Genomic DNA, 14,041 nt, shown 5'->3' with positions numbered 1-14,041 from the left:
AAACAATGTGCAGGTTAGGTGAATTGGCCATGCTAAATTGCCCGTAGTGTTAGGTGCAGGGGTAAATGTAGGGGAATGTGTCTGGGTGGGTGCGCTTCGGCGGGTTGGTGTGGACTTGTTGGGCCGAAGGGCCTGTTTCCACACTGTAAGTAATCTAAACAAAAGAGTACGCAACAGGAACTACTTAAGATTCATCGTGGCATTAGAAAATCACATAAAATGCATTAATTCTGCTACATTTTTATGGGTGCTCCAATTAATCCATACCTTTTAGAAGACACAGGCATTAGAGTTGGTGTCGAAGCTGAAGGGCCTGATTTAGATTCCATTGCAGGAATGCTGCCAGGATTTAGCTGCAAAGGGCTGAAGTGCACCTAAGAGAATTTTGCAACATTCACTTGTTATACATCAAGTTTTTCTGAAGAAAGTTACATTGGTGTATTATTTCAATATCAATAAACAATAACCCCATGCACAGGCATCTAGTAAATCACTTCAAACATGCAGATATAACTACTATTAAAAATAGACAAAGCACATTTGAAATTTAACTGTGCTAACATTACAATACCCCATCTGGTAAGTAGCAAAAACAGTTTACATGGTTAAAAACTGATTTACATCAAACAGCCTGAATTTATATGTGCAAGTTACTTTAAAAACTATATTTTGTTTAGACATTTAAAATGTAGCAAATTCCAAAATATTTAACTTTGCTCAAAATGATAGAAAAGTACAAATAGTATATTTTAAACCAAGCCTGCCTGAAGACCATGTCGTGGTGCACCAGGCTTCAGGGGTGGAGTATTCATTCGTAAAGTGGAAACAAAGTTCTTTGAGTAAATATCCATAGGCAAAGCAGAAGAGACAGACTGTGGCATCAAGGTAGAAAAAGGAGGGTGCAACAAGGATTGCTGGAAAAGGAAATGCAAAAGTGAAGTATTAGTATTTATGAACCTTTAGTTTAAAGGTCAGCATCAATTACATTAACTTGCAGCAACAAGACACTTCACACATCCCACTGTTCACTGCTGTATAAGAGCAACTTATGCAGAAAACCAAAGAAATAATTTTAAACCATCATCTTTTTTGTTCTGTGCCACGCAGCCTTTCCCGTATCTGCAAGCCTTCCTATAGAATTATATAAACCCCACAGTGTAGAAGTAGGCCACTTAGCCCATTATAAGTCCATAATGACCTCTCCGAACAGCATCCCTCCCCTTACACTATCCCTGTGGCCCTGCATTTCCCATGGCTAATCCACCTACCCTGTACATTTCCGAAACTATGTGCAATTTAGCATAGTCAATTCACCTAACTCGCACTTCTTTCTACTGCAGGAAGAATCCAGAGTGCCCAGAGGAAATACATACAGAGATGGGGAAAATGTGCAAACTCCCCAAGGGTGGAATCAAACCCAAAGATGTGCAGGTCAGATGGGCAGGCCGTGCTAAGTTGCCCATAATGTTCAAGTATGTGCAGGCTAAATGGGTTAGCAATGGAAGTGCAGGGTTACAGGAATAGGACTGGGGGATGGATCCGGGTGGGATGTTCTTCAGAGGGGTCGGTGTGAACTCAATGGGCCAAATGGTCTGCTTCCATGCTATAGGGGATTCCATCATTCACCGTACAGTTCACTGATAGCAAACAAACTGGACACATTAGTCAGTTTTTACAAGCTATTCAGTCATGAGATGCTGGCATCATTAGCTCAGCTAGCACTTATTTCCCATCCTTAACTGCGTAGAGGGCAGTTCAGAGTCAACCACATTGCTGTGAGACTGGAGTCACATATAGGCTACACAGGGAAGGATGGCAGATTTCTTTCCCTAAAGAACATAAATGAACAGATGGGTTTTACCTGACAATTGGCAATGGTTTCATGGCAATCAGTAGACTCTTATTTCCATATTATTATTGAATTCAAAATTCTACCATCTGCCATGCAGGATTCAATCCCAGAACCTGAGTCTCAGGCATAATAGTCCAGTAATAATACCAGCAGGCCATCGCCTATCCTACTGTTAATGTGCTGTCAAGCCCAATATTTAAATTTCCTAGATACTCCCTTGGCAGATCCACCTTTTGGAAATATCACTACGAAATAAAAGGATGAACAGTCAAACAGAGTAGAAGAGGCCCTTTAGCCCATCAAGACTACACCGTCACAAATGTACTGCTACCTATACTCATCCCACTTTCCCACACTGGCCCATTGACTTGAAAGCTATGACACTTCAAGTGCTGGTCCAAGTATTTCTTTAAAAGTTTAGGTTTCCGGCCTCAACTGCCCCCTCTTTCATTTTAAAATTACATCTCTTTGATATGGATCCCTCAACTAAGAGGAATAGCTGCTTTCCATTCATGCTGTCCTTGCCCCTCATAATCTTTTACACTTCTATAAGGTTTCCCCTCAACCTTCACTGCTCCAACGAAAATAACCTAAGCTTTCCAGTCTCTCTGCATTGTTGGAATCCTCCAACCCAGGCAACATCCCAGCGAATCTTCTATGCACATTGTTCCTCTAGTCTGGTGTCAATCCCTATATTTGAAATAGCACACAGTACTGCAGTTGTCGCCTATCCAAAGTTCTGTACAGCTTCTGTACAATGAATGAAGGTGAGTGTCCCATATGCTTTCTTAACCACTGTATTAAGTTGTCCTGCCCCAGTAAGGGATCTTTGGACGAGCACCTCAAGATCCCTGTTCCTTCAAACTTCCTCGTGTCCTGCCATTCATTAAGTACTCCTTGTCTTGTTCCTTCTTCCAAAGAATATCACCTCACATTTATCATGGTTAAGTGCCATCTACCACAGATCAAGCTGTTTCTATCCTCCTGTAACTTAACACTTTCCTTCTCAGTGTCAACTACCCGGTCAATCTTGGCATCATCTGCAAAGTTACTTTTCATCTGCCCCACATTCTCATCTACATCATTTCAATATCACAAACAATAATGGACCCAACAATGATCCTGGTGATACACCACTACACATTAGGCTCCAGTCCTACAAACAGTCTTCTACCACCACCCTCAGACTCAGTTAGTCAATTTTGGATCCAACTTGTCAAGTTACCCCAGATCACATGAGCTTTTTTAGTTTCTTTGTCAGTTTGTCATGCAGATCTTATCAAAGGTCTTGCTGAAATCCATATAAACTGTAGAAACTTCCTCAAAGAATGCGACAAGATTTAATGAGCATGATCTCCCTCTAACAAAGCCATGCTATTATCCCTGATCAAACGTCAGTCCTGGCATTCTCTCCTGTGCAGTCAATGAATAAATATTTCACTCAGAGGTGGAGTTCACTGAATCAAATAAATATTTTCTAGTGGTTGGAATTAAAAATCTTGCATTGCACAGTCCCAAGCTAAACAGCAAGAGACATTAACATCCCATTGAAATGCAGTGAAGTAAAGCGTACTAACATTTCAATCAATTTTTTTTTTTAAATACTGTTCTTTATTACTTTGAGTAACCTTCGTTACTCATTTTCCACACACACATTTGAAAGTGTAAAAGTAACTGTTCCTGGACACTGTTAATGGTTCTCTTACCAGACTATTCTGCATACCCCCAGGTCTGGACAAATTGCTGTTAGATACCGTTGTTGATGGATCAAATGAGACTGGAGTTTCTTGCAGCGCTGCTAATTTATTTTCATTCAGTTGTTTATTCAACCAGGATATTACTGGGAAATATAAATAACAGTATATCATATTATACTTGTTCCAAGTTAAATAATGGAGGTTGTTCCTTCCCTCACCCAATGAAAAAGTAAAAGTTATAAGAACACATTTGATCAAGACAAGTTTAGTTTTGAAATGCTCTTTCCATCATTTCATTTTTCATTAATTGCTGGTGACCGCAAATTATTAGTGCAGCTGATCTGAAAAAAGTTATCCAGGTGAATTTCTATCCATATTGCCGATCACGGTCATTATTGAAATAAGCTCTGCTATATTTCCATGCCAGCAAATTCCTATATAGTTTATCTATCATTTTAGTTTGTTTTCCTTCAGTGGTAACAGTTTTTGCATATATGTTTTAGTGAAGGTAACATAATTATTGAATGTTAACCCAGTAGTCTTGTAATGTGAAGGTGTCTCATGTGTTTGTAGGGTGCAGCTTCACAAAACTGATCACAAAGATAATTTCTAGACAAATACAAAAACCTCAGCTCCTTCACAAAATTTCTTGTCAATTTCCTAATGCTTTTTAATGAGGTTCAGTATTACATTTGCCTGATAATGCTGTTGTGAGGTGTAATGAACATTATACTTAATATATGTTTCAAGCACTAACCATTTTCATTTGTCTTTAGAAGCTGCTTGCTTTCTTCAAGTTTTTCAACAGCAGTATCAAGCTGCTCTTGTAATTTACAAACCTAAAAGACAATTTTTGACAAAAACATGAGATTTTTTTTAAGAAAGAAAAATCATTTTCAAATAAACTCTTATTCTCTTTTTATAGATCTTCTAAACTCTGTTATTATAATGCAGCTGGTAATGAATTATAATTCAATACCTCTTCTTCCTTTTGTCTTAGAGACTGTTGAACTTCTTTTAGTTGTTGCTGCTCTTCCTGCAGCATTTGGGTCTTTTCTCCTATAACTTTTTCTTGCTGCATTGTAACAGTATTTTTCAGTCTAATTTTTTCCATCAATTTTTTCATGTCTCCCTGCAGTTTTTTGATGATTTCATTAGCCTACACCAAAACAAAATCACATGTTAATTATGTTCCAATAATCTAATAAGGTCAAAATGAATTATAATAAAAGTTAAAGGAGCAGTTAGTCTTAGTAAAGGCAAGTAGCAAAGATGTGCATTTTTAATAAGTTGAACTTACAACCATTTTGTATTATTTTTAACCTGTGTCAAAAAAAACCTTAGGGTCCTGGAAAGAATATTAGCACTCCAATTTTAGTCTACAGACCAGGCTGAGGTGCCTTGGGTATTGGATAAGGGCTGGATTTGAAACCAGATTTGCACCTGCTCATTTTCTGATTTTTTTTATTTATGTAGGGGATGACCTTAAGGATCAGCCCTGATCTTATTAATACTACAGCAGGCTTGAGGGACACATGGCCTAATTTTGCACTTTTTTGTATTCCTAAGCTAGTCAAGAAGCACACCTTGCCAAAGCGCAAAAATGCAACATTACACAGTGCAGGTGCCATTGTAATAAGAAGTAAAAGGGCTTGAAGATACCATATTTCATCACTAAAACATTTAATAAACACTATAATCTCAGCAGCTGTAAATCCACAAAAACGTAGATTAAATGAAATCCACAGATGGTCTGTCTTTATTCTGATTTTAATACGATAGATAGGTTCCAGCCAATTACCATGATAATGCTGTATACCCTTGGAAAACCAATAGGAAATGTACTATGGCCCATTTCTCTCATTTTGCATCCCAGTCAGTTTACAGCTGCTGGATCTGTACAGCTGTCAGGAAAGCTACCAATTTATTGCTAAAACTAGGCAGCAATCACATGAATTAGAAGAGAATGCAATTTCCCAGTTTTCAGTGCCTGGTTAGAAAATAAGTTTTTCAAAGACCCAACTGGTAGACTTTTAGTCACTAAGAGAATTATGGGATGTGGAGCCGGACAAGAAGGCAGAGTTGATTTAAGAACTTCATTCATGATCCTATTAAGCCAATAGATGCCTCAAGAATCAAAATGCCTGCAACCTGCAGTTATTTTCTTGTGCTGTTCTTATACAGTCACAGAGTCATAGAGATGTACAGCACAGAAACAGACCCTTCGGTCCAACTCGTCCATGCTGACCAGATATCTCAACTCAATCTAATCCCACCTGCCAGCACCCGACCCATATCCCTCCAAACCCTTCCTATTCATATACCCATCCAAATGCCTCTTAAATGTTGCAATTGTACCAGTCTCCACCACTTCCTCTGGCAGCTCATTCCATACACATACTACCCTCTGTGAGAAAATGTTGCACCTTAGGTCTCTTATATATCTTTCCCCACTCACCTTAAACCTATGCCCTCTAGTTCTAGACTCCGCCACCCCAGGAAAAAGTCCTTGTCTATTTATTCTATCCATGCCTCTCATGATTTCATAAACTTCCATAAGGCCACCCCTCAGTCTCCGATGCTCCAGTGAAAACAGCCCTAACCTATTCAACCTCTCCCTATAACTCAAATCCAACCCTGGCAACATCCTTGTAAATCTTTTCTGAACCCTTTCAAGTTTCACAATATCCTTCCGATAAGGAGGAGACCAGAGCTGCGCGCAATATTCCATAAGAGCCTAACCAATATCCTGTACAGCTGCAACATGACCTCCTAACTCATGTACTCGATACTCTGATCAAAAAGGAAAGCATACCAAATGCCTTCTTCATTATCCTATCTACTTATGACACTACTTTTTAGGAGCTATGAACCTGCATTCTAAGGTCTCTTTGTTCAGCAACACTTCCTAGGCCCTTACCATTAAGTGTATAAGTCCTGCTAAGATTTGCTTTCTCAAAATGCAGCACCTTGCATTTATCCAAATTAGACTCCACCTGCCAGTCCTCAGCCCATTGGCCCATCTGATCAAGATCCTGTTGCAATCTGAGGCAACCTTCTTCACTATTCACTACACTTCCAATTTTGGTGTCATCTGCAAACTATACCTCGTATGCTCACATCTAAATTGTTTTTATAAATATTGAAATGTAGTGGACCTAGCACCAATCCTTGTGGCACTCCACTAGTCACAGGCCTTCAGTCTGAATAACAACCTTCCTCCACCAGCCTCTGTCTTCTACCTTTGAGCCAGTTCTGTATCCAAATGGTTGATCTCACTGTATTCCATGAGATGTGTGCTAACTAGTCTCCCATCTGGGACCTTGTCAAACAACTTACTGCAATCCATATAGATCACATCTACCGCTCTGCCCTCACCAATTGTTACTTCTTCAAAAACCTCAATCAAGTTTGTGAGACATGATTTCCCACGCACAAAGCCATGTTAACTATCCCTAATCAGTCCTTGCCTTTCCAAATACATGTACATCCTGTCCCTCAGGATTTCCTCCAACAACTTGCTCACTACTGACATCAGGCTCACTGGTCTATAGTTCCCTGGCTTGTCCTTACCACCCTTCTTAAACAGTGGCACCATGTTAGCCAACCTCCAGTCTTCTGGCACCTCACCTGTGACTATCAATGATACAAATATCTCAGCAAGAGGCCCAGCAATCATTTTGCGAACTTCCCACAGAGTTCTCGGGTACACCTTTTATGCATTTCAAAACATCCAGCACTTCCTCCTCTATAATATAGACATTTTGCAAGATATCACCATCTATTTTCCTACATTCTCTATCATCCATGTCCTTTTCCACAGTAAACCATGCAAAATACTCGTTTAGTATCTCCCCATCTCCTGCGACTATACACAAAGGCCACCTTGCTGATCTTTGAGGGGCCCTATTGTCTCCGTTTGTCCTAAGTGCATTTGTAAAAACCCTTTGGATTCTCCTTTACCCTATTTGCCAAAGCTGTCTTATGTCCCCTTTTTGCCCTCCTGATTTCCCTCATATTCTTACTGCCTTTATACTCTAAGGATTCACTCGATCTCTCCTGTCTGTACCTGACATATGCTTCCTTCTTTTTCTTAACCAAACCCTCAATTTCTTTAGTCATCCAGCATTCCATGTGCCTACCAGCCTTTCATTTCATAACAGGAATATACTGTCTCTGGACTCTCATTATCTCATTTCTGAAAGCTTCCCAAATTCCAGCCATCCCTTTATCTGTGAACATCTGTCCCCAATCAGCTTTTGGGAGTTCTTGCCTAATACCGTCAAAATTGAGAATTTCAACTTTTAGATCTGGTCTATCCTTTTCCACCACTATTTTAAAACTAATAGAATTATGGTCGTTGGCCCCAAAGTGCTCCCTCACTGACACTTCAGTCACCTGTCCTACCTTATTTCCCAAGAGTCGGTCAAGATTTGCACCTTCTCTAGTAGGTACATCCACATACTGAATCAGAAAATGTTCTTGTACACACTTGACAAATTCCTCGACTGCTAAACCTTTAAAACTATTGCAGTCCCAGTCTATGTTTGGAAAGTTAAAATCCCCTACCATAACCACCCTATTATTCTTAGATAACTGAGATCTCCTTACAAATTAGATTAGATTAGATTAGATTAGATTACTTAGTGTGGAAACAGGCCCTTTGGCCCAACAAGTTTCTCAATGTCCACTGCCTATTAGGGGATCTATAATACTTGAGTAATTTGAGTATTTGAGTTATTTGAGTAATTTTACAATCCATGCAAAATGATAATCCAGAGCTAACAGAATGCATTACTTAAGGAAAGTACAATTAAATAATGCAAAACTAACATTTTAAAGCTACTTTTGAATCAATGTTTTGTTGCCCCATTCTTACCTCGTCATGATGTTTTCCACCAACAGCTTAGCCATGATACTACTTTGGTACTCTGAGGAGATAATCTTCCTGCCCTGCCCAAAATTTTGAAACTAACGAGAAATCAACTAGAACTTCTCAAAATATGAACAAATTAAAGAAAATAACTCAGCAGATCTCTGTGTGTGGAGACAGAAACAGAATGAATATTTCAAGTCCAATCTGACCCTCTTTTGGAAGTGAAGAGAAACTGAAATTTACTTATGACCAAAAACATTTAATTTATCCAAGGTAGATTTAAGGCAAGTATAGCAAGCCAGATCAGAAATGCTAGCAAAAAGTCTCAATGATTACCTTTAATAATTCTTCTGAAAGAGACTTCACAGTAGCTTCTAACTTTCCCATCTGTTGTTGTTTTTGTTCCAGACTTTCTTCCAGATTTTTCTGCAAATGAATGGTGAATCACTTATATTAATTACTCCAGTGGCATCTTGTAAAGTCTCCCATTCTATTCTGTTCTTAAAAAGTTTTTTTGAGGATAGTGATGGGAGGAATAATAGCAGAGTGGAACTGTCATTGCACTAGAAATCCAATCACCCAGGTTGATACAAGTTAAACAAATTAATCAATTCAATTGACTGATTTTCTAAACAAAAAGGAATTAAAAGTTAGTTCTAGTAATGGTGCCAAGGCTACCCCTCCTGGATCTGTTTTCAAAAGGAAAGATATCTGGTCAGCATGGACAGGTTGGACCAAACGGTCTGTTTCTGCCCTGTACATCTCTATGACTCCATCTATGTCTCATGCAGACAGCTAGAACGTGTTCATAAAAGAAACACCACTATGCCCAGCTTTTCCGTTTGACATTAGAATTTGCAAAAAGTGTGTGTAAGCATTTATCACTCCAGTATTTCTTTCCCACTAAAAGAAATTGTTTCGGTAACTAAATACAGCATTTTCCCTGACATATATTTAGTTGCATTTTCTCATGATAAAACACAAAATGGCTTTATGACCTAACTTTTGAAAAATACCAAAACAAATCTAAGACCAATCAATGATTTTTTCATTTCTAAGTTATTTAATAATTCACTAGTGAGAAAGTATCTGGACCACTTTTATTCTCCACCATTCTGGAGTAAGTGATTCCTCTCCTTTCTGTAGACATTGAATCCTTTCTGGGATGTGATTTAACAGATAAGGCCTTTCCAGCATAACTCACCCAAGTGACTATTCCCTCCTGTTCATGTGTGAATCTTAACAGTGAATAACAGCAGGCTATTCAACTGTCAGAGACAATACAAAGAGGAACCTCACCCTGTCTTCATGTACCCTAATTTTCTTGCTGGAATTGCTAGAGTATAAATATGAACAAAAATCTTAATTGGTGTCTATATTCCTAGTCCCTGGATGCTGAAGCAATTATAGCACTCTAATGCATTGTAGGTGACATTGTGTAACCTAAAGTAATAAATGAAACTGTTGGAGAAGCTCAGCAGGTCTGGCAGTATCTGCCCAAAGAGACATTGGAATCAAAAGGCTCTATGAAAATGAAGGGAGCTGGAAAATGTTTCTTATGCTGTTGACAACGGGGGAGAAGGAGCAAGTGGAACAAATGGTGAGGTGCACAGTACAAAAGACAAAGGGATTGCTAATGGTGGTTAAGAAAAGATTAAAATACAAAGTAAGAGTTAATGATAGATGTGAATTGAAGAAAATAGGTCAGCTGTGCTCAAGCCATTCAAACATGACATAGTAAGGTGAGGAGAATCAACATGGTGGACAGTGTTAATTCCTCAGAAGTTATGGAGTACAGGGAGGTGTAAAGTGCCTAAACGGACAACAAGGTGCTGTACTGCTAGCTTCGCTGGAAACTGCAGCAGGCCTAGGATGGAAATGCTAGCGTGGGACCATGACAGTCTGTTGAAATGTCAAGTAACTTGAAAGCTAAGGTGCTTCTCACATACAGAGCACAATGTTCTTCAAAACCACAGGTGTTACTGGATCCATATTGTTTTTATTTCAGATTTCCAGCATACGCAGTATTTTCCTATTATTGTTGTGTAACTTAACATGGATTGGGTATCAATGAGATTTATTAATAAGTAGGGCTCTCAAGTACTGACTTCTGTAATCAGCAAATCATTGGAGAAGTGTATCTGAAATAAGTAGCTAAAAATTTAGAAATAAGCATTGATCATCATTGTGCAGATCCAAATGTTATTAGAGGTCAGACTACACTGCACCTAAGAAAGCTGGATCTCAAAAGTGCTAGAGTGCAGATGGCTAAAGGACACCAATTAGGCACGGATGCATTATATAGTAGATTCCATTATAGCTGTACCACTACTCAACTTTATTAAGCAGTTGAAAACTTCAAAAGTGATTTTGTGTGATTTTTAAATACCTTGTGTTCCTGCGTACTTTCAAAGACTTCTGTTGTCCTGGTAACGACTTGCTCTTTATCTTTGACTTCTTGTTCCAAGACAGCAGTCCTTGTTCGCAGCTGATTTATCAGCTTCTCTTTTTCATGACATTCGGCATCTAGTGTGGTGTTTTCTCTCCTCAGTGAATGAACTTCCTGTTTTAATCTTTGACACTCCTAAATACCATACAAGAGAGCAAGTAAATCAAAACTTTTATTTTGAACGGGAAATATACTAACCTGAACATTTAATATCTTTGTATATATATATATATGTGTGTGTGTGTGTGTATTAACCTTATTTAATACAGCAAAGAATAATTCGCTATCAATATGGCACAGTGTTACATTGCAGCCCATTGGGCAATCTGCTTTATTTAGCAGCATTAAACTTGAAAACTAATTGTGTTGCTTTTCTTTTAAAAATAAAGCAATGAGAATGTATTCACATATAAATGGGGTAAATGTAGGGGAATGGGTCAGGGTGGCTTGCTCTTTGGAGGGTCGGTGTGGACTTGTTGGGCCGAAGGGCCCATTTCCACACTGTAAGTAATCTAATCTAATCTAATGTAAATCTTAAAAATATTAAGTAGGATTTTTCAACCTCTTCCATGCTAGATAGTTTGGCTTTCAACTCTCGTATTGAGGATTCAGACTTGTATTTCCTCTCTGTTAGATCCTTGTTGATAACTTCAATTTCAGCGAGCCTGCTTTCTAAGTGCTGCACTGTTTGATAGTGCGCTGCCTCTGTCTCTTTCTTCTGCTGCTCCAGTTGATGTTGATACTGTACATGAGCCTGGAATGAAAGGTAAAATCGGCAACACTTTAGGTTAACTGAGGAGAACAGCACAACAAAATTGTGTTTATAAAATCATTTAAAAAAAGGCAAAGGCAGAGAGTTTATTTGGCCTAACTAGGTTACCTGTCCCTAGAAAATGATAATGTGAGTTATTTGGAATTAGGTACTTTTTGTTAAATGACTATACACTTCTATGAATAGAAATGAAAGGATTTAAATCTTCAACAAATGCAATTTTAACATAAAATGTCAAAATCCTTGCTTTAAACTTAGTTTTTGCTTTAGAAAATTGGAGAACTGTCCTAAAAATACTTGATACTATCAATTCATTGTTACTGCCTCTTCAGGGGAAAGGAAAAGGGGAAAAAAAGCACTGCTGCAGGCCATAAATCCAAATTAATGTCACTTTTGCATAGGTCAGAAAATACTCAACATTCTCCACCAACAATAGCAATCAGCAAATAGAGATAGGTAGAACATAAATGGGAGATGGGTGGAAAACAGCAGATAAAGAGAAATGTTTCCCAATGGATAAATGAGAGGGAGGAAAAACACCATCCCAAGACAGTCTACTCAATACAATCCCTGAAAGTTCTACACTGATACACCCTGATCCCAAACTTAATCAAACAAAGCATCAGATTCATTCAACATTTTTTTTTACTGTTCATCCCAAAGCTGCTTACATTCACAGATAAAGACAGATTTGTTCTTAGAAAATCCAGTTGATTCTGTGCTCTGTGTGATACAGCTGGAAACATCTTTTGTTCTTTTAGGGAAAAAGGAACTAATAAATATATTGGCTATCTTGCATTTCTAAGCATATCCTACAGCATAATATTTGGTCAGACTGAAGATCAGATTAAATCTTGAGATAGGATCAATGTAAGTTATGCACTCTTCAGCAAAAACAATGTAAGGTCCAGCTTTTTGGTTGGAGTGCATGATGGCTACCAAGTAGTATATGAGTGCAGCTTGCCTTGGACGCTTTAAAAAAACACATTAAAAATCAAATGTGAGCAGTTTAGACAACATCAGCATTTACTTGTTATCATCATTTTCCCTTGAAAAGATGGTGATCGGTTGCCTTCTTGAATCACTGCAGGTTCTCCCAGAGGAAAAGCAATGAAGAAATTGTGATGTGTTTTCAAGTCAGAGTGGTGGGTGACTTGGAAGGAAAAACATTACTCACAGTGGGATGTCATAGTTTCATTTTTAAAAATAATTTTGTAGAACTCACAGTACAAATGTGACCACGTGATCCTGGCTACAGGTGAAAGATATCCACACATTTAGAGTAACTTCTGCATTTAAGGCAAATTTGCAGCAAAACTATAAACGTCTTCAAGAGACAGTTGAGAGTATCTTTGCAGGTCAAAGTTAGGAAGGTTGCAATTTTTAATCATGACCACACAAGTGATGCTTAGAATAGACTGCAATAAAGGGTTACCAAAATTTGATCCAAATGCTACCCCTAAACTCAGAAGCCTGCTATCTGGACTGGCTGAGAAGAGGACACCATGCTGTGAGGAAGATCATGGACATGGTTGCAACATGCCTTCAACCCCTGAAGAAAGTTTGCAGAAAATACATCCTAAATGTCATTGCTTGAAATGTTTTACAATAGCATAGCTGCAACTTATTTCAAACTGCTGCGGCTGTACTTTGGTATGTATGATGATCTGTGTGCTTTAAAGGCTTAAAAGTAAGACGACACATATTGATGCAATACAACCTTGTGATCAGATTAGAGTCATAGAGATGTACAGCATGGAAACAGACCCTTTGGTCCAACCCATCCATACCGACCAGATATCCCAGCCCAATCTAGTCCCACCTGCCAGCACCCGGCCCATATCCCTTCAAACCCTTCCTATTCATATACCCATTCAAATACCACTTAAATGTTGCAATTGTACCAGCCTCCACCACATCCTCTGGCAGCTCATTCCATACACTTACCACCCTCTGTGTGGAAAAAGTTGCCCGTTAGATAAAAGAGACCCCTTCCCCTCTCACCCTAAACCTATGTCCTCAAGTTCTGGACTTCCTCATCCCAGGGAAAAGACATTGTATATTTATCCTATCCATGCCCCTCATAATTTTGTAAACCTCTATAAGGTTACTCCTCAGCCTCCAACGTTCCAGGGAAAACAGCCCCAGCCTGTTCAGCCTCTCCCTGTAGCTCAGATCTTCCAACCCTAGCAACATCCTTGTAAATCTTTTCTGAACCCTTTCAAGTTTCACAACATCTTTCCGACAGGAAGGAGACCAGAATTGCACGCAATATTCCAACAATGGCCTAACCAATGTCCTGTACAGCCGCAACATGACCTCCCAACTCCTGTACTCAATACTCTGACCAATAAAGGAAAGCATACCAAATGCCTTCTTCACTATCCTATCTACC

The 14,041-nt window shown here is 38.8% G+C and overlaps 2 protein-coding genes across 3 annotated transcripts in view; one reads left to right on the top strand and one right to left on the bottom strand.

Moving 5' to 3' along the window:
* LOC122561669 (spindle assembly abnormal protein 6 homolog) overlaps window positions 1-14,041 on the bottom strand; it is an 89,293-nt gene that overhangs the window by 14,015 nt on the left and 61,237 nt on the right. For both annotated transcript variants that reach the window (XM_043713652.1, XM_043713661.1), the window contains 8 exons: window positions 11,437-11,628; window positions 10,815-11,009; window positions 8,762-8,851; window positions 4,529-4,708; window positions 4,307-4,388; window positions 3,559-3,692; window positions 765-914; window positions 268-374 (listed from right to left, as the gene is read on the bottom strand). In XM_043713652.1, coding sequence (XP_043569587.1) covers window positions 268-374; window positions 765-914; window positions 3,559-3,692; window positions 4,307-4,388; window positions 4,529-4,708; window positions 8,762-8,851; window positions 10,815-11,009; window positions 11,437-11,628 — 1,130 coding nt within the window. The remainder of the gene's footprint in view (window positions 1-267; window positions 375-764; window positions 915-3,558; window positions 3,693-4,306; window positions 4,389-4,528; window positions 4,709-8,761; window positions 8,852-10,814; window positions 11,010-11,436; window positions 11,629-14,041) is intronic.
* The window catches only part of mfsd14ba (major facilitator superfamily domain containing 14Ba), a 166,297-nt gene that overhangs the window by 126,418 nt on the left and 25,838 nt on the right, over window positions 1-14,041 (top strand). The gene's annotated exons all lie outside the window — the stretch shown is intronic.

Source organism: Chiloscyllium plagiosum, chromosome 2 (assembly GCF_004010195.1).
Source record: "Chiloscyllium plagiosum isolate BGI_BamShark_2017 chromosome 2, ASM401019v2, whole genome shotgun sequence".
In the NCBI taxonomy this organism is placed as follows: Eukaryota; Metazoa; Chordata; class Chondrichthyes; order Orectolobiformes; family Hemiscylliidae; genus Chiloscyllium; species Chiloscyllium plagiosum.
Note: the sequence above shows the minus strand (reverse complement) of the source record. Positions and strands in the feature narration are given on the sequence as shown.